The sequence below is a fragment of the Dysidea avara genome, chromosome 12 (assembly GCF_963678975.1).
Source record: "Dysidea avara chromosome 12, odDysAvar1.4, whole genome shotgun sequence".
NCBI classification, from domain to species: domain Eukaryota; kingdom Metazoa; phylum Porifera; class Demospongiae; order Dictyoceratida; family Dysideidae; genus Dysidea; species Dysidea avara.
In genome coordinates this window covers 18780656-18801852 of record NC_089283.1, presented here as the reverse complement: position 1 = coordinate 18801852, position 21197 = coordinate 18780656, and the positions used below count along the sequence as shown (strand labels likewise).

The 21197-nt window shown below is 39.5% G+C and overlaps 2 protein-coding genes across 2 annotated transcripts in view; one reads left to right on the top strand and one right to left on the bottom strand.

The window, feature by feature from the left end:
- Nucleotides 1–15688, bottom strand: part of LOC136241893 (DNA-directed RNA polymerase I subunit RPA2-like) — a 24925-nt gene extending 9237 nt beyond the window's left edge. The window contains exons 1-13 of the mRNA XM_066033275.1: nt 15574–15688; nt 15447–15524; nt 11527–11586; nt 11175–11249; nt 10796–10915; nt 10589–10654; nt 9984–10058; nt 9503–9601; nt 9261–9356; nt 9102–9178; nt 8762–8835; nt 2020–2092; nt 1914–1967 (exon numbers count right to left, since the gene is read on the bottom strand). Coding sequence (XP_065889347.1) covers nt 1914–1967; nt 2020–2092; nt 8762–8835; nt 9102–9178; nt 9261–9356; nt 9503–9601; nt 9984–10058; nt 10589–10654; nt 10796–10915; nt 11175–11249; nt 11527–11586; nt 15447–15524; nt 15574–15645 — 1019 coding nt within the window. The 5' untranslated portion in view covers nt 15646–15688. The remainder of the gene's footprint in view (nt 1–1913; nt 1968–2019; nt 2093–8761; nt 8836–9101; nt 9179–9260; nt 9357–9502; nt 9602–9983; nt 10059–10588; nt 10655–10795; nt 10916–11174; nt 11250–11526; nt 11587–15446; nt 15525–15573) is intronic.
- Nucleotides 15675–21197, top strand: part of LOC136241896 (cyclin-dependent kinase 5-like) — a 16789-nt gene continuing 11266 nt past the window's right edge. Inside the window, exons 1-2 of the mRNA XM_066033282.1 lie at nt 15675–15746; nt 18477–18565. Coding sequence (XP_065889354.1) covers nt 15710–15746; nt 18477–18565 — 126 coding nt within the window. The 5' untranslated portion in view covers nt 15675–15709. The remainder of the gene's footprint in view (nt 15747–18476; nt 18566–21197) is intronic.

The window sequence follows — 21197 nt, the reverse complement described above, 5'->3', positions numbered from 1 at the left end:
CTTCATAATTTCATTAACTTTCTAGTTTTAGGGGCATACGATTGAGATTTGTAAAGGAAGCCATTTATTGGTCACGATCTGGCGATCTTAGGGTTGTATACAATCACTGGACTGGACAAGTGGACTGGACTGGGCTACTGGACTTGTTTTTTGTTTTTGTTTTTCATTTTGGCACATGTTTGGAAAACTATTGCTACATCAAATGTAAAATATGTAGGTGAACCTGTCTACTTGGCACTATCTGTTCTCTTAAGATTGTGTGCAATTCTCTCTCTTGGCATAATCTCTATTGTACGACTATCATTTGTTTTATCGTGAAGTACAAACCATACAGTACATGTGTATGTAGCGTTGTAGTAACCATGTATCCTACAAGTTATAGTTATGGAGTCAACTAAATTAAGTGGTGACAGTTAACTGTCTTGCTATTCTATAGCTGATACAAAGGTTCTATAGTTTTTGCATGACAGCAATAACAAGCGAAATCATGTACACAAGATTTCAACTAATCAAATTGATTCATTTTGAACTTAAAGGCATGTCCAAACGAATTCGAATTAGGAACCGGATGCAAAACGAATTCAGGAAATGCATATTGAATCCAAATTGAACGTGTCCACATGGATTATTGTGTAATGCGCATTATTGAATTTACTAGTGTGGTAAACGGATAATTAAACAGTTGAGAAAACACTGATTTGCGCCAACCAAGAGAACAGTGAGTTTAACGATAGAATGAAAGGAATAACTCGTAGTAACGCTTATACTTTAGCTTATAATGTACCAGAAGGATTTCTACGAGTAGAGTACGAAAGACTGCTGATGGTGCATGATAGGTATGGGGCCATTGTTCTTTCGAACTCTAAGGGCTAGCTACGATGATGAAACACTGCTTCGACACATCCCTGCGCTTTTATCACACTGAGCGCTTCTGTATTTCTACCCTGTGTTGTTTACAAAGGTCATGTGCAAACGTGTCAAGCCCTCACATGCTAACTAGCATATTATGACGTAGCAAATCCCAATTTACAGCCAATTCGTATTCAAACCACCTGTGGAGGTGAATTCGTGTAATCCACTTTTCATTCGAATCGCCTTAATGCACATTCCGTGTGGACGCGAATAATTACCACATGTGACTTCTGTTTTAGATTTGTTGATGTACAATAACTATTAGAACCTCTGTATGTAGCTGAAGCTGGGCAATGTTGACAAGTCTGGCATGATCACACCTTTCTTTTGTTTGTGTGTGGGTTTCTTTATGTGTGGAGGAAACTACATAAGACTAGCATACTTACAACCAGTTGCCCAAATATTTGGCTTAAAAAGGGAAAACACCTGAGTCCAGTAGTCCAGTCCACCAGTCCAGTCCAGTGATTGTACTCAACCCAATCTGGTTCTATCTTAGGCAGTTCACATATGAGTGACTGTTCTATTAGAGTGTTTCCTGACTGTTTACATTAAAGCATTTTAAATATTTTCCTCTGCATTACAGCATTGCTTAACTTAATTGACTAAGATTTTAATGTAGTCCAAAGTCTATGTAGTATGATAAATACAAAAGGAATACTGGAAACTACAGAAAAATACAAATTACAGATACTTTCAATGAAACAGTAATCGTCATATTTTAAAGTTCTTGACATAAGACGTTTTGTGAATTTTGTTATTCAAGAACTACCTTATAGGTACAAAACTTCCTCTGTGAGAAAAAAACTGTCACAATTAAAATTTGCACAAAATGTATTAGTGAAAGAATTTCCAAAATAAGACATAACAAGCGGTGTCACAAGTGGCTGAGCTTGCACACCTAAGGAATCTTCCAGAAATCTAGTTAATAAATACTCAAATACAAACACACAACTAACACACAAACACTTAGCATCAAACATCAAAAATACTTGACTGCTTACACTAAAAAATGGAATTTGTCAATTTGTTTGGTTAGATGAACACATACTAGATCCCTTGAAAAAAAAAAATTGTTACAAATGGTCTAAGAAATTGACAGTAACTCACTTCAGTAAATGCTTGGCAACATCCTCATCTGTTTTCCAATCAGGTAATTCTAACTTAACACGAAACAGTCTACCTACAAAACAACACAGTGCAGTGAAACCTGCCATAATTGGATTCAGTGTTGGGCGTAAAGCATTACAAAAGTAATGCAGTTACGTGTATTTTCTAGCGTCTGAACAAAGTGAAAGAGCAGGAAAATAAGCTCCCACATGAATGGGGTGTGGTATTGCGTCATGTCATCACGTGACGCAAGGGTATTTATATGTGTGTAGTGTGCATTATATTCAATCTATGCCACGTGTACAACATAAGTAGGTTGGCTGTTTTTTCGTTTGCGAAATTTTTCGTGGAGACATGGAGGCAAAGTTAGACGAAATGATGGCGGAGTTCCGCGAGTCCAAGAAAGAGCTGGAGGGAAAGATCACGTCGTCCCTGAACGAGTTTAAGCGGGAGATGAGTGCTGCACAGGAGAAAACTGTTCAACAGTTCTCCAAGAGAATTGGCTCGTCCACCTATGAGTTTAGAAGGAAGGGGAATGAGCATCAGTTCAACTTCAATTGCAGCATTGAGGACGCCATCGACACCGCCAAGTCCGAGCTCGCCAAGATCAAGCCTGCGGACCCCGAAGCGAAGGAGGCCGTCAAGAAAGCTGAGCTGAGCCTTGATGAAGGTACCAGGGCGCTTGCCACAAGGCAAAAACATATTAAAATAGCCGACCACTCGGATCTTAGCTGGGCGACAGTTAAGCACTACATGGCAGACCCTTTGGCGGATGGGCTGGAGGACGAGAAGGAGATCGCCAGGTCGGAGAAGGAGGCTCAGAAGGAGCAGGAACGATCTCAAGTGAAGAGGGGTGCTAAGCGTGGGGGTGGTGGTGGTGGTGGAAAGTACAGGAGGCCAAGACAGGAGCACCACCGGGAATATAGATTTGACCCATACCTGGAGTATGGTAGAAGAGAATGGTTTGCTCTGCCACCACCAGTGCCTCAGCGGCAGTTTAAGCCTCGTGCGTTGGGGTCATGTTTTCGCTGTGGTGCGTATGGCCACATTCAAGCAACTTGTTCAGCACCACCAAGAACATATCCTTTGTTACAGCCTGTGGTAAGCACCAGTACTGAGTCGAAGGTACCAGCATGTGTTGATGATGTCTGTATGTGTGATGAGTTGGATGTAGATGATATGTGCATGGGATCAGGTTTATTTTGTGAATGTGTTGATAGCGCTGTATGTCATCCCAAGAACATCACAGCAAGTGTTAGTAGAGAGGAAGCCTGTTCTCCAGTACTGAACAAAAGTGTCAATAAGGTCACCACTGACATAAAGAGTGATGGAAAGCATGCCAGTAGGGTGAAGGGTGACAAGCCTGTATCCAATAATGGGACTGAGCTAAGAGATAATTATAATATGGTGGTGGAGAACCACTATAAGGGTGGAGACTTGGCAACCAGGTTTTGGGAGTCAGACAGTGCAGAGCCCCAAATCACACATGTGCAGGGCCGGCTAAAGCAAAGATCTGTTTTTTGGAAAGATGTGTTGCATGCCCCAACCCCCATACTGGATTGTATCGAGAATGGGTACCGCCTACCTTTAAAATTTATCCCCCCTTCCTGGTCACAGCATAACCACCAGCCAGCTAAACTACACAGAGAGTTTGTTAATGAGGCAGTGGAGAGCCTTCTTAGTAATCGCTGCATTATTAGAGTCTGAGAAAGTCCACACCTGTGTAACCCCCTTTCTGTTGTAGCAAATTCAGCAGGTAAATTACGTTTAGTCCTTAATCTAAAGTACCTGAATAAGTTTTTGCATGTTATTAGTTTTAAATATGAGGACCTACGCACTGCTGCCCTAATGTTTGAGAAAGGTGAGTATATGTTCAAGTTCGACCTCAAGTCGGGTTATCATCATGTTGATGTGCACCCAGACTACCATAAGTTTTTGGGTTTCCAGTGGGAGATTAAGGGTGTTCTAAACTATTTTGTTTTTGCTGTGCTACCCTTTGGACTGTCCACAGCTTGTTACTTGTTTACAAAGCTCTTGAGGCCATTAATTAGATACTGGAGGGGACGTGGATTGAAAGCCATAATATACCTTGACGATGGGATTGTGGCAGTCCAAGGCTTTGAGAGGGCCCTGCATGAGAGTATACTTGTCAAAGGAGACCTTGAAAAGGCCGGACTTGTGGTCAATGTGGAGAAGAGCGAGTGGACGCCATCTAATAGTATAGAATGGCTTGGGTTCCTGATAGATCTCTCTAAAGGCGAGTTTGCCATTCCTGAGGACAAGATAAGGGCTCTTAAAACTAGGCTGCTAGAGATGCAGAGTGTTAGGTATGTGCAAGCAAAGTATTTGGCTAGTGTGATTGGTAAGATAAACTCAATGTCCCTCGGCCTGGGTCCCGTCTCCTGCCTGATGACGCGGAGCATGTATGCCACTCTGAATACCAGACTGTTCTGGTTCCAAAAGTTGGAACTATCAGCAGAGGCCTTAGAAGAAGTAAGATTCTGGCTTGACAGGTTAAAAGATTTCAATGGGCAGGATATTTGGCCTAAGCCATCGGCAGTCCGAGTGGTTTATTCAGATGCTAGTGCTACAGGATATGGGGGATACACTGTTGAGCATGGGAACCTGGTTGCCAATGGCCAGTGGTCAAATGAAGAGGCAGCACAAAGTTCTACATGGCGTGAGTTGCATGCAGTGAGGATGGTGCTAGAGTCCTTTAAAGACAAGCTTAAGAATGAAAGAATACGGTGGTTTACTGACAATCAAAATGTGGTGAGGATCGTACAGCATGGTAGTCCCAAACCCCTCCTGCAAACTGAGGCCTTGAGCATTTTTGCTACTTGCGCCAATAGCCACATCCGAGTTGAGCCTGAGTGGATACCTAGAGAGGAGAATGAGTTAGCAGATTATTATAGTAGGGTCGTGGATTATGATGATTGGATGCTAAACCCAATGGTATTTCAATGGTTAGATGGCATATGGGGCCCCCACACTGTTGATAGATTTGCAAGCCCAAGGAATGCTCAACTTGGTAGGTTTAACTCCAGATTCTGGACACCGGGTGCAGAAGCAGTCGATGCCTTTACCTGTAGCTGGGCGGAGGATAACAATTGGTGGGTCCCACCTGTTCATTTAATACCTAGGGTTATTAGACATGCTCAGAATACAAGGTCCCAAGGCACGTTAATCATTCCAAAGTGGTTGTCATCCCCTTTCTGGCCATTGTTGTTTCCAAATGGAATTGAGCCAGCAGAATTTGTCGCAGCATGGATTGAATTGCCCCAAGACAAAGAATTGATTTTGCCAGGTGTCCTGGGCGCTAGCTTGTTTAAGTCTGTCCCCAACACCCCAGTTATTGCCATGAGACTAGAGTTTAATTTTTAGAATAAAATTATGGTGTTAACACAAACGATAGGTAATTAAAAAAAAAAAAAAAAAAAAAGGTTGTATAAGTGATACTTGGTAGATATGCACTGTGTGTGTGGAAGTATATCCTCATTATCTGGTAGATGTCAATTGGGCATTACCAACTCCTAAACGTTCAGTCAGTCAAGTTGTGTTAGCCACATCGTGTTAGTCACAGCCCAATGTAGCCAGTCACAGCTCGATGTAGTCAAGTTGTGTTGGTCACAGCTCGATGTAGTCAAGTTGTGTTGGTCACAGCTCAATGTAGTCATGTTGTGTTGGTCACAGCCCAATGTAGTCAAGTTGTGTGGTCACAGCTCAATGTAGTTGAGTTTTGTTGGCTACAAATTAGGTTAGTCAAACTGTGTTGGTCACAACTCAATGTAGTCAAGTTGTGTTGGTCACAGCTCAGTGTAGTCAAGTTGTGTTGGTCACAGCTCGATGTAGTCAAGTGGGTTGGTCACAGTAATGTTAGTCAAGTTGTGTTGGTCACAGCTCAATGTAGTCAAGTTGTGTTGGTCACAGCTCAATGCAGTCAAGTTGTGTTGGTCACAGCTCGATGTAGTCAAGTGGGTTGGTCACAGTAATGTTAGTCAAGTTGTGTTGATCACAGCCCAAGGTAGTCGAGCCATGTTGGTCACAGCTCAATGTAGTAAAGGTGTTGGTCACAACTCAATGTAGTCAAGTTATGTTGGTCACAGCTAAATGTAGTCAAGTGGTGTTGGTCACAGCCCAATGTATTCAAGATGTGTTGGTCACAGATCAGTGTTAGTCAAGTTGGGTGGGTTGCGGTTTAATGTTAGTCAAGTTGTGTTGGTTGTAATTCAATGTTAGCCAAGTCAATTGATTTGTCACAGCTCAAGTTGTCTGAATTGCATTGGTGGTAGCTCTGTTATTATGTGCATTCAGCATATTTAATTTTGTAGGTGTTCTTGCACAAGGAGCTTGGAAACTGATTGATCAGTTGGAAGACCCAGAATTGAAAGACCTGGCTAGTAGACTGCCACAAACAATCCTTCACAGCCGTGCCAGCAATACGGTGAAGAAATACCTCGGAGCATTCCGAAGATGGAAGTTGTGGGCAGTTGGCCACAACCTTTCACCAATTCCTGCAAGGCCCCACAAGTTTGCCCTATACTTGCAATACATTGGTGAGACGAAGGGGTCCAAGTCAGCAGCTGAGGAAGCCTGCAATGCTGTGTCTTGTGTGCACTCAAGCGCGGGCCTGCCTCCATTGCTTTCAGATTCCTTTGTTAAAGCTACACTGGAAGGGTTAAGGCGTTCGCTGGCCAAACCGGTAGTGAAGAAGGAACCAGCAACAGTCGAAATGTTAGAAGCTATTGTGGAGGATGCAGAGAGGTCAGGCTCACTGTCAGATTTACGACTAGCTACAGCCTGCCTGCTAGGCTTCTCAGGATTCATGCGTGCTGCAGAGGTGTTGGAGCTTAGACTGTGTGATTGTATAGTATCAGGGGAGATGATGAAGATACGCATCACCGGTAACAAGACTGACCAGCTAAGACAAGGAGACGAGCTGCTGGTGGCCAGGACTAAGTTGCGTACATGCCCAGTAGCTATGTTGGAGCGCTACATGGCCATAAACCACATTTCGCAGGATGACCAAAGATACTTCTTCAGGCCAATACAGAAGATGAAGAATGGTGAGAAATTGAGGGAATCCGGAAGAATCAGCGCGACCTGCTTGAGGGACCTTTTCAATAGGAAGATAGCTGCTCTGGGTTTTCCAGCTCGTGAATTCGGTCTGCATAGTTTAAGAGAAGGTGGGGCAACTGCAGCAGCAAATGCGAAGGTGCCGGACCGCCTTTTCAAAAGACATGGGAGGTGGAAGTCAGAAAATGCCAAGGATGGCTACATAAAAGACAGTGTGGAAAGCAGGCTGGAAGTCTCCAAGAGCCTAGGTCTGTATCTTTGTTCATACAGCTTTCTTTGCTACATCTAATCAGTTGTTAATAATGACAGCCAACCCCCAGTGGTGGCACAACCCAGTTAATCATAGGGTAGCTGCATGTGTTGGGGTGTAAGGATATAAGTGTTGTGGGAGGTAATATTACTTAATGCAATAACAAAGTAAAATAACACGCTACATTTCTTATGCTAGTAATATCTTACGGATAGTTACTTCACTTAAGTAATGCATTACTAAAGTAGCGCATTACTACTCGTTACTGTAGCGCGTTACTGTAATGTTATTACTTAATCCTAACAAAGTATTAATGGGTTACTATAATTACCTAACGAAGTACCTTTATACATTGTGTAATATGTAATATAACATATTACTAGTTACTTTTAAACTGAAGTAATATATAACTGTAACACATTTCATCGCAGTGGCAGTAATAAGTAATACATTACTTTTTAAAAGTAGTGGCCCAACGCTGTTGGGTTACTACATAAGGACACTTGTGTATCTGACTTGAAAATTCTCATTTATGTACAAAACGACCAGCCACTTGTTTACTATGACCATTAAACTATTGGAATCAAATTCTATAGTACACCAAAACTGCATTAATACAAGCAGACTAAAACTGAGTGTGGGTAGGGATATATGAAAAAAGACGACAGTTGATACAGTAGTAAAACATTACAAAACATCAATCACACCATATGAACTTAAAGTAGAGTGCGTGATAATTCTGCTCGAGATGAGCGGTAGGTTTTATACATACCTAGTTGGGATACAAGAACATGAGTTATTGTGTAGCATTAATTAGTCCTCAGCTGCTTGTTTATTCAGTACAATGTTAACCATTGGTGATTTTTCACATTACTTTCCCATGCAGCTATTAGCACTTATGTACTGACATGAAATATTGTGTAATGTTACATTACAATAAAACACTCTAATAGAACACACAGGTAAAAACCCACTACTGTTGATAAAATATTAGCTAAGACAGCACACTGCAATTTCCAATAAGACAGCGCACTGCAATTTCCAATAAAACATTGGAAGGAAATTATGGCAGATTTGAACATGTCGCCATCAAAAGCCAAACTAAATTATATTTGTACTCATAGTCCTTGTCAGCAATGGAATCATATTTAATCTCACTAAGAGAGACACATTGTGACAGCTACTAGCACCAAACAAATCATACCAAACAAATCATGAGTGTTTTGTTGGAAATGTCAGAGGGCAGTCTACATACTGTACACTTAAAGCACTGGTTCATGATATCGATATCCTTACCACCTCAAATCAAGACAAGACTCATGAGAGAATACGAGAAAAATGCATACACATTTAATACATACAAGATAGCAAAATTGATGAACACCACAATGTACATCTATAAAGAGAGCTACATACCAACATACTGCAGCACAGCTTTTTGGCTGGTCAACTCTTCATTTAGTGAATCCCTCAACATTGATGCTACACAACTGCAAAGACAACATAGATTACATGTAGTGTAACGTACACAGGCAAGCAGCTAGCACACAGGTCTCTTCTTAATGGATTTTCGGGACATATTTGTGTCAAGGTTCATTTAAGGAAAACTGGTAAAGATAGCCCTATAAGTTTTGGCCCATAATTTCTGAAAAAATAAACCCTCTACAATCATAACAAAAAAAATCTATTTTTTTTCTTTCCAAATAAAGATGCACTATTATATGAGATGTACAATGAAGTACACAAAGTTATATACCCTTTAATAAATGTATCGTCTTCACTTCCTCTAATAATTTCATTGTAAATGAAGGAGTCCGTTTTATCAACAAGTGCCTAATATAGAAGAGTATGTGGTAAAGAAGAGTGACATGAGAATGGACAATGGTGGACAAGTCGGACTATGTAGCATGCACACCTTTAAGATGGTCATTAGTGGAAGGAAGAACTGTTCTTTATTTCTTGTGAGGCACAGGATAACACTTCCATCAGTGAGATAATGTAAAATGAGATTCTGTAACAAAGAATATTATGTAGCTGTATGTGTGCACATGTGCGTGTGTGCGTGTGTGTGTTGTGTGTGTGCGCGCACTTGCATGTGTGTTCGTGTGTGTGTAGTGTATTAGGATATGTCATGTGAGAGTGAAATATTCCACTAACTGATGAAGTCTGATCTTTACGAACACTTCGCACACTGACACCATACTCAGTAAACAATGATCCTCTTGACTTCCATGATGGCCTGATGATTGCTATAGGCTAAACAAAGAAAGAGGATGTTTAATATGTACCAAGCACAATGCACATACAGCAGAACATTATATAGAAGTTGGAAGTGTATGTGTGTGCCTGTTTGTGTATGTATGCATTGTATGTGTGTACATGTGTGTAGTATGCGTGTGTGTGTGTGTGTGTGTGTGTGTGTGTGTGTGTGTGTGTGTGTGTGTGTGTGTGTGTGTGTGTGTGTGTGTGTGTGTGTGTGTGTGTGTACATGTGTGTGTGTACATGTGTGTGTGTACATGTGTGTAGTGTGCGTGTGCGTGTGTGTGTAGTGTGCGTGCGTGCGTGCGTGTGCGTGTGTGTGTGTGTGTACATGTGTGTAGTATGCGTGTGTGTGTTGTATATACAAGTGACTACTCACATAGTTTCTTCTTGGCATCACCAACATTCTCATGATACGTTCAATTCCATTAACTATAAAATAACCACCTGCTTCCTAGTGAGGTGGAAATCAAACCAAACTACGTAAATACAGTCTGTACAAACTAACACTAAAGTATGTACGTTTTGAGCTGGATCCTCAAAAACATTTAATAACACATGGATGCAATTACACGTTATCTTGAAATTTGGCTCACTTGTAGCACTGCTTGACCCACTAAAAATATTTCAAAATTTTTTCGTTCAATACCCGACACAATATTTACGGTGACTCAAACTATTCACCATACATTTCCTATAGGGAAGCCAAAATACATAGCATCTATTACAACCCTTTTCCTGAACTTGTAGTGGAGCCGAACCACACATGCCTGTTGTTGACTACTTTACTGTCACCACTAATCATCTGGTTGGATAAAATGTCGATTCTCTTGAGAAAAAAATCCACCTTTGATTTTTAGCTGTTTTTTTCAGGATACAGCTCAACTTGTACATACTATAACAATAGTACATGTGCGCCCATTGGCACAAATTAGGCACATGTGTGCACACATGCAGGTACGTACACACACAGAGGATGTATACCTCAGCTTCTTCGTGATGCTTTACAAGTTCTTTAGGGCCCATGTGCAGCAAACGACATCTGCTACTCTATAAGGTGAAAATGTATGTACATGTCCACAACATAGTAACAATATAAAAACACATCAGTATTTAAACAAGTAAAAAGCATTCGCATGAAGCCATGCACACATTTCAGCGAAGCTCTGTATTCTATCATTTCATACATACCTTCACCATGATGGGTACCTGCCCAATGTTACTAGTAACTGTTCCAGCATGTCTGCCATCAACCAACCAACTGAATGTAGCAGCAAGTTTGGCTTTGTATGATGAAGCACGTTCTCTGCACTGCAACGATAAAATTCCTTGAAGATATGAATGAATGCACATACGTCCAATACAGCATGCTTGCAATACACACAGACACACATACATGTATGTACACACACATTACACTACACTGCACATATGTATTGCATGCACACACACACACACACACGTACACAAAAACACAATATACGTGCACATTCATTTACAGCTGCATGCATACATGTATATACAGACTGTATATCACAAATATGTACATGTACAAATTACAGGCCCATACCTCTGTAGGAAATGTTTTCACAGACTTAGAGTACACATTGGACTCAGATATTGTTGGATACCCAATCTCAGCATCCTAATGTATACAATACAAATGAACAGTAACTGATAGTGTCTGCATGACATAGAAGGAGCAGCATACACACACTATGCACACATGTGAACTTTTCAACAATTGTTGTTTGGATATGTGCATGGAAATAGAGATACATGTACTAGGCAAATACAACTTTTACAGAGCCATATGGGAAATAAAATGATAACAATTTGACTTAATTGAATAGTAGCTACATTGTCTTTTGTTTGCCATAGATACTTCAACATGTACATTGTACAAGCTATCACATACATACCTCAATATAAATGACTATCTTCCTTCCTGTAGGGTCAACCATCTCTTCACGGGAAATATTCTAATAAATAAGAAATATTCTAATAAATAAGAAATATTCTAATAAATAAGAATTATTTAATAGTTATAACCACAACTGCGAGGGATTTTGCTGAGATATACACCCAAAGCACAAAGGCCGTAAGCCAGAGGGCTAAGAGTGTATATATCAGCAAAATCTGATGCAGTCGTAGTATAAGTGATATATATCACTCGCCTGATAGGTAAAGAACTAGAGCACTCACTCTGTTCCTGTTATATATCAGTATCTGATGGTCAATAGTGGTTTTAATAGCATGGGCTAATAGCCGTTGGAATATTATTCATAAGACATTATACTTTACACACCGCACCTGAAAATAGGTGATTGTGGGTTCCTTAGTTTAAGCATTTTGTACTACATTAAGCCTACTAACTTCGCTTTTGGGACAGTAAGTTGTTAAGTAGTTAGGACTATAGACCATGTGCGCGCTAAGGCGTGGCACTCCATTACATCATCAAAATAACGTATCTGCCATTTTTTGAGGGCAAAAACGTACGCATTCTATGCCTACAAAATTTTTTTAATGCTAATACAAAGGAATCATGGTAAAAGATAGAGTAGCACCGGTATAAAGTAAGTTACTGGGTAAAAGTATATAACATATTTGCTGCATGGCGAGTTATTCCGCCTAGGGAAGGTTCTGTAATAGAACACTTGATACTCTTGCCCTCACTTTTCTCGTAAACTATCATGATACTTGAAGCTGTAGCAATTTTTTCTGTTTTTTTTTTTCTTTCCAGACCATGCCTTGGCACGCACAAAGTCTATAACTTACCTCTAGTTGTCTATTTGTGTTGTTCCGTGGTCTGTTCAATGGTTGCTGACATGTGGTTGGTAGAAATACACACCCACACATTGCTCAAACGATTATTTTACTGATAATTTATCATTTAGTAACTGTCAACTATCAAAACTTAGCAACTACACTGAGCCCAACCTGTAAACCCAATCCTATAATTAAATGTTCCATGTCACTTAATATAAAGAGTCAAGGCATGTTGTATCTTAGAACTGATTGGGCATCAAAGCCATGAGCATGCAAACACATTCCCATGGTATTGCTCGGGCAATGTGCAAGTTAAACCCCAAGCGGCACCTTTGAATGCTCACGCTAAAGTGGTATATAAATACATGAATATATATCCCCACAATAGTTTGAAAATTTTAGCTGTCACTTGTCAGTACAGTGTACATTTGAAACCAAGGAAGATACAGGATAATGCGTAGTACAAATACGCATTATCCTGTAGTACAAATACGACTATTTACGCTTCAATTCTTACAACACACAAAACCACTGATGTACTATCCGCAAATCAACACCTTGCCCTGCAAGTGAAAAAAAGGGTGTATTTTCTGTTGGTTGATTGTAATGAATTAAACAGAAAATAAGTTCCCACATGAATACTATTGGGGGTCATGTGAGCCTCCCTCACGTGACAGTCGGTTTAAATGGGTTGGTAATGTGTAATAAGTCGCTCTACGCCATGTGTTTGTGCAAGTGGGTTACCCACCCATCCCACCCTGTGAGGTTGTTTAAATTGGTTTTTCTTGACCATTGTAGGTAGTTGCTGGCAGTGGAGCAGCAGGTAGTTGTGGACATTAGATTTTATATGCATACATGAATGGAGTTTGTTTTTGTTTTTTCCCGGTAGGTAAAAAAAAAGAAAGCCTACCAGGTTTTTTCCAGTGGGCTACTTGTTGCTGGGCAGTTCCAATTTTTTATTTGGCATTATTATTATTTGTGCTAAGCCCCCACTCTGTTTTTCTGTTTTGTATACATGTAAGCAGCTATTGATTGATTGTATGTTTGTGTATTTGATATCTTGTGTTGTGTTTTGACAATTGATTATTATAGTAGCCCACGTTTGGTGGCGGCGGCACAACCCAATGGTATTGTTGTGTGGGTGGTAAGGGTAGTAAACAGTATGGTGAGGGAGCTGCTATGGTTGGAGATCAGGATAAAGATATCAGTGCTAACCATTATGCAGTTACACTTTTCTAAAGGGCATCAGTCAGGCAGTTAGTCAATCAATCGGTGAAAAAATTACAATGTTGTTACTTATCATGGCTTCTAACCAATACAGCTTTTTCGCTGAAGTTCCATGATTGCTACTATACATACTGTATTTACTTGGTTAAACACTACAGCATTCATTACCTTAGGCAAATAATCAATGCAGCAACTATTCACCACTAGATGCTTGGAAACGATGTTTAGATCCTTATTTCAAAAATTAATTGTAGCACAACTCATGTGCAGCTACTATTAAAGAGTATGGTATATATAAAGAGTTACACTTCGGAAGGCTCAGTTTCATATCAACATGTAATTGGCACAATTACAAGGATGTGACATGTTGTAATTGTGCCAATTACATGTTGATATTTCACTTCACCTTCCTCATGTAATTATAAATAGCATGCAGGCACTTCGTGCCCTGAGCCATGGTCTTGGTGGCTACCAACAGGTAACCATGTCAACAGTGCTAGCACATAAGTTGGCATTCTGTTTGTGTATTAAGGTCCCTACCCTTGGACCAATTTTGAGCTAGCTGCAGCCGTTTCTGTCAGTTTCATTACTGTATCAGGGGCGGATCCAGGACCTGGCAAGGGGAGGGGAGGGGCACAAGCAGTCCAAGTGGTTGGGGAGAGCCAGATTCCCTTGTTAGTTGCTACATTCTTGAAGCAGCAAATAATATACCTCTTAGTAGTATCTCACTGTTGATTTTTACTATTTTGGCCTTTGCAGATGGCTGTGAAGTCTTAAAAGCTGTTTAAAAGGCTTTGAATGTCTTAAACAGCAGTAACACGATAATTGTTTTTAGAAGTGCTTAGTATGCACATGGCTTTGGTTTCAGGTGAATTTGTAGTAAATGCTAGCAAAATGCACATATTTTTGTGAGTTTTATTGGCCTGACAGTTTAGTATTTTAATCAAAAGAAGTAGCTAAGTATGGTTACTCCACAAGGTGAGGGGATTTTGTCCCAAATGCCCCATCCTGGATCTGCCATTGTGTATTTTTATGGGGAAGGGTTGTAAATGTTACAAAAACCTTCATAAAGCATTAATGCACTGTGGTCTCAGATTTTGTTCAAACTCCTCCTTGATAAGTAAGCCTTTCTCTTTGTCTCTTGTTGTGGCCAGTACTCACATTAATACACAAAGCTAAATTTAATGAAGAACAGTTCAAGGGGGTGACACACAGGCACTCACCGTAGGTAGATCTGCGACCGTGGTCAAAGTCTAAGTCAAAGGCCACCAAAATTGTGCCAATTCAATGGTCAAGGGTAAAAGCTTCCAACCCAAATCAAAAAGTGCTGAAACATCATCGCTAAGTAACCAGTCAAAGGTCGAAAAAGGCTTAGTCACACGTCAAAGCGAAATTTCGGCCGGTTAAGACTTTGACCGCGGTGCGTACCTACATGACACCCCCTTGCAGTTTGATATTACCAGGAGCTTATGAGCCGCCAAAGGAGCATGAAACTTATGCTGCCTGCCGGGTGCCATCAGCAACATAATTATTTTTAGAGGAGCCTAGTATGCACAAAGGTGCTGGGACAATTTCATAGCTTTGGTTCGCTTGATTTCAGGTGAATTTGTAGTAAACGCTAGCAAAATGTGCATATTTTTTTTGTGAGTTTTATTAGTTTCCATATAAGGAAAGTAAAATCTCATTAGTCGATGCCGTATACTAATTCTCTTTGTCTCTTGTTGTGGCCAGTACTCACATTAATACACGAAGCTAAATTTAATGAAGAACAGGCGTAACAGTACTCCTTCAGCTAGAATGGTTTTATTAACCCCATCACTTAGTACATTAACCTAGTATTGTTTACCTCAATCGCATACTTGAGCCCTTCATCCACAGCAAAGTTGAAGGATTCAATGTGTTGTTGAACAAGCTGTTGAAGAGGCTGTAGAAAGCAAAATTATCAAACACGACCTGACAAGTAAATCTCACACCTGATGTTGTATATCAGACAACCTCCCGTAGCCCTTCCGGGTTAGATTTTTATACGATGGCTGCTTTTCCATCGGTGCGCACGTGTGATCGTACAATAAAACGATCGATTGTGGCGTTGGGTTTATCACTGGAGCAATGGAGCGGTACGAAGTGGTGTCGAAGATCGGAGAAGGTGTGAACGTGTACTGTATTGTATGCCTGTCAAGATAAGAGTATCTATCTGTTGTATTGTATGGATTGTGTATAGTGTGGTGTGTGTTTAGGGCTGTTATCAACACTTAAAACGGGAGAAGTCAGTTCCTCAGGAACTTTTAACAACCTAAGGTATCGTTCTTCGAGTTGTCGCTCGGTCCATGATATTGTAAATACTCAAATTTTGCTGCGAAAAGCACAAACACTGCATAACTGTACCTATACTAAAATATCAGGTTACTGTATCTGTACTCATGTCTATAAAGTCTATTTCAAAATCTCTAAATACAAGAGGTCTGCAATTCTTTCTAGAGAGCCTAAGTTTTGAGAAGTTGTGTCAAACTGGGTTCAATTTTGGACCGCGGGATTGTTATTGGTAACATACCAGTTAAAGGTGACAGTCTTTTTGATTGCTCTCTTTATAAAGGTTGTGGACTACACAAAACTTTGGTGTAGTTAGTGAAGGTGACAAATGATAAACAGCAGCCATAGAGAAGCTTTTGAACTTTAATTTGAGCATAGGCATATTATGGTCCAAGTATTAACTTGCTGGATTAGTAATCAATTATCCTATCAACAGTTTTAGTGAGGTGTTAGCTAATGGTGTGCTTAACACTACATGTGTAGATATTAAAAGAATTTGAAGCTCAGATTTCATGACTGCATGGCTAGTTTTAGTGGTGTCTTGTACCTCACCAGCTAAGGTCCAAGTGGGACCATGGTCTTCGTTTTCAAGTTTTATCCCAAGAAGAAGATTTACCTGCATACTCAGTAGCTGTAGGTGTCCCAATTTTAGTGGTTTGGCCTGTTCATGACAATACAATCTACAATAATGGTATATAGACAAAATAGCTAGTACCTGGTGGTTGTTTGTACACTGTGTAATGTACAATTAATATTTTATGTTATTGCATACTTTTACTGTAAATGTCAGGTTGAAAATATTGGATGCTGTCACTGTTATGATTTTAAAAGCCCACAGCCAATGCTTGAGTAACACAATCTAATGTGTATACGATTGTCATCCTACAGATATGGTCAAAGGCACAGTCCATTCACACTTCGTACCTTCTAACATGAGTATAGTACAAGGATTTGTCGAGTCGACAGCAACAGTTGGACTGACTTATACTAGAGAATCAACGTGCATGTATTTCAGGGGTTATGCATATTAGGGCTGTGCGATAATAGTAAAACCTATATCTCGATAAGTAACAACTATTTTATCTTGATATCGATATTATCTTGATAATAATGTAATATTGAAAGCACAGTTTTACATGTTTGTTGACATAAAGTACTTGTCAAGTCAGAAATTTTACCTGTTCCTCATTTAATTCGATACCTTTCCAAAGGTTTTTCATCTGACTGTGTACACTAGATTACGGAGACTTACTATTATCTCGATAATGAAATTCATTATCTAATTTACGATAGGTGATTTAGGTATCTAGATTATGTTTTTATCTAAATTATCTCCCAGCCCTAATGCATATCAATTTAGCAGAGCAATTCTATCAACCATTTCCTGTTCACTAAAGATTATAATAGCTGTATACATACTTCAGTATATTTCAACTATTTTGCTGTGATGGTCCATTCACAATTCACTACTAAGAAAAACTAGAGCTATAGCTTCTTTTGGCTGGTTAGTTACTTCTCTACTGTTAGTCACTTATCAGCATCATTTTGTTGAGTGCCGGTCATAATTACAAAATTAATGCTTATTTACACGTATGCTTGTTTGTATTCGTTACTACTCAACGTACTCAATCCTGAGGTAACTTTAAAACAGTATGTTGAGCAGTGGTGTAAGAGTTGACTTCAAAAATGCATGTCGTGATAGTGTAAACTGGGTGTAAGCATTTATGTGGAACATTACAAATCAAGTTGGTTGGCTCTACAGGTCTTTGACAGGCGTGACAGGGGATGCCCAGATTAAGCCTACTGATTAGGCATTTTTTACTCTCGTAAGTTCTTTGTCCTAGCCATTTGTTTTCTGATGGTAAGTGTCAACGATGGCATAGTTTAAGTTAGGTCTAAACCATTAGAGCATCTTGTATTTCCAAGAACCGTAAAGATCATCTGATCATGTGTTCACAACTTGTTTACTTCAAGCACTGTTAAATTGTGTTTTTAAAATGTTACAATTCTATTTAAGATTGTTTAAAATGTAAATTTCAACTGCACAGTAAATAAGGTGTATGTTCTATTAGAGTATATTTACAGCTCAAAGACTATTTAGTACTGTAGCTTTTGCCAGGCCTGAAAGCTTCACTTACAGCGGACCCTTAGTACTCTGAACCCCTGGTTACCTTACTGGTATTTGGATAACTGAAAAGTTTGTACTGTGTGGAGTTGTGCAATAACTAGTAACATTTCATGAAATACTCTAATAGAACATCCACCCACACTGTTTCAGGGGAATCAAATATATATATACCCATACGAGATGGAATGTCAGAAATGGACCGCTGAAACTAAGAATTTAATTAAATCTTATAGTTTTTTTCTTTGCTTGATAGATAGTGTTGGTTTTAGTATGAGCACACTTGTATCATATGGGCAGTATAAACCCAGAAGGTTTTAGTTCTGTAAAAGGAAGCAATTTTTATGGATATTACAACCCCAAAATTTTGATCTAAAAGTGTTGCCTTCGTGCACACAGTACTTCATATGTTACGTATGCGTATTGTTTTACTTTGTGTAGGCACTTATGGGACCGTGTTTAAAGCTAAAGACAAGAAGTCTGGAGACATTGTTGCACTAAAAGTGGTTCGCCTGGATGAAGATGACGAGGTATGCACGTGTGTACAATTATGCATCATTAATGGGGCTGCCTTTACTACCAAAATGGTCTCACCAATGATGCAATGAAGTATGCCTCGGCTACGTTTGAGACCTACTTGACATGATCACTATAATCACATCGTTTTATTAATAAGTTAGATCACAGAGGTACGTCATGGCATGGTCACTATTAGGCCAGGCAAAGTAGTTTCCTGATTTCTCATCAGCCACTTTCTCAATTTTGATGCAAGTGGGCAGTCATTATTCATTATTGAAAGGAAGGACTCAAAATCACACCAGCAGCAGGCTGTTTATCAGTACAAGGATTATCAAAAGCTTGTATTTACACTTTACTTTCCTTGAGCAGGAAAAAATGTTTTCTTTGATGTAAATTATGGACAGTCAGTCATTCACAACATTGAAATAGTTGCACACATGATCAATTACAGCAACAATGAGGTGATGTAGGCTGTTGATAAGAACCAAGGCATCAAATTCGCCTGGCCTTTATAAAGAATGATAGCTTTACTTAAATGTATATACATACATAGTTACTAACCACTATTGATTTGAAATTCAAAGTTTCTAAACATTAACTATGTGTGTGTGACTTATGCCTTTAATACGATAGATATTAACTTTCACGTCAATGTGGAGGTAAATTTATGTCACATAACTACCTTCTTTACTTGTTAATAGCTGTAGCTCATGTAATATCTGCCCCCAGATAGTAGCCGCATCACAACCATTGTGATAAGAGCCACCCTTAGATGGCTTTAATTGATTATGCTAATGCAAGTGCAGATATTGTAAGGCACGGAATCATTAAAATGTTCCCTGTTTTAAGCCAGTGGTTATTGAATAATGTTTTTGAGAGGAGCCAAGCTGATAAAAGTATTGAAACGATGACTAAGCGAGGTTAATCACTTTTGGAATCCATGAAAACATTACAGCCTTACTGCTGCTACACAAGCCCACAGTAGCCATCCTTGGGTTAGTACATAGCTACCTTTGCATAGTAGCCGCATGCTTTTTCTAGATGAAAGTTATAGTAGGTGGTATACCAGTGCTGAGTTGAGACACTCTAATAGAGCAGTCACATGCTAGCTACTCTTGGCTCAAATACTGGTTATTTACTATTTGTTTTCTAGCTTTGTCTTATATGGCTAGACATTACTATTTATAGCTATTTCACTTATAGACATGAACTATTATCATCCGTTGTCATGGAAACATCGATGTAAAAATTGACAACTCACATTAACTACCAAAACATCATTCACATGAAATTTTTATGATAGTTTTTACATGAAATAAAGTGAGTTGCAGTAGGATGTATAACATATCACTGACTTGGTAGCTAGGAAATCAGGCACAGTCTCCTTGTCTCCTTGCATTTTGTAACGTAACCCAGTGATGGTATGTTAGGTCAGGCAAACTTGATTGATTATTTCTTATCCACGAGGGGTGGATTTGCATGCGGGCAGGAGGTCATTTTTCATTATTCATTATTATAAAAAAATACTGCAAATTGTAGGAGCAGCAGGCTATCTTTCACTATAAGTGTTAGGTAAACTTAATAATGTTTACTACCTTTGTTGAGCAGCAAAAAGTCATTTTTGAGCAGTAAAGTGATAGTAAATCTCCTTAGCAGAAAAATACAGTCTCATGTGACCAATAACAGTAATAATGAAGTTTGCGGCTATGAGATGATAAGTGATATGGGTGGGGATGAGAGGTAGGTTTGCCTGGAATAAGCATGTATCAAAGTAGATTTTGATAATGTCAGACCAAACTTAACAATGTCAAAACATTCTTGGATTTGTTCTGCCACTTTTCCAAGGACTGTAACCAGGTTCTGCTATTATATTGTAGGAAGAGAAACACAAACATTTCATCTTTAATACCAGGACATGACTAAAACACGGAACAGACTGGGAAAACGGACTAGCAAACGGACTGGAAGGAACTTCCCTGAAAAACTCACTATATCATTGTTACGAAGAATATAACACGTAACAACAGTTTAAATAAACTCTGAATGCATGAGCCGCCACTAAACCCTGGGATAATTTACAAAGCAGCAGTCTGCCAGTGTGAGCGTCTTTGACAGCGAAGTTGTCAGTTAGTGTTGTAAACAAGTTCAAACAAACAAAATAACACAGACTGTATTTGTAGTGCCTTGCCAGCTGATTAAATACAACGTGGTCCCACAAAGCCTACCTGTCAGGAGCTGTCACCTGTAAAACTGAAGATCAGCCGTCTAACTAATTGCAGCAAATAACCAGACCACGAAATCCAAGTAACATAGTGGTTTAAAGCTTGTGTCTTGTCTTGTTTACGCATGCGAAACGGAAAATACACTTTCAAAAATTAAACACAAAATGAACTTAATTTCAGACTACTTTTAAGCGCAGGGCTTAATATCGGCTTGAGCACACTTCGACATTGTGTTCAGAGGTTTGTTTCAGATCGTTGCTTCATGTTATATTCTTTCTAGCAGCTAGACAGTGGATTTCTATGGCTATAAAACGTTTTCAGGCAAGTTCTTTCCAGTCCATTTGCTAGTCCGTTTTTCCAGTCCATTCCGTGTTTTAGTCATGTCCTTAATACCAAGGCCAACAGCACTATGTAATGTTTC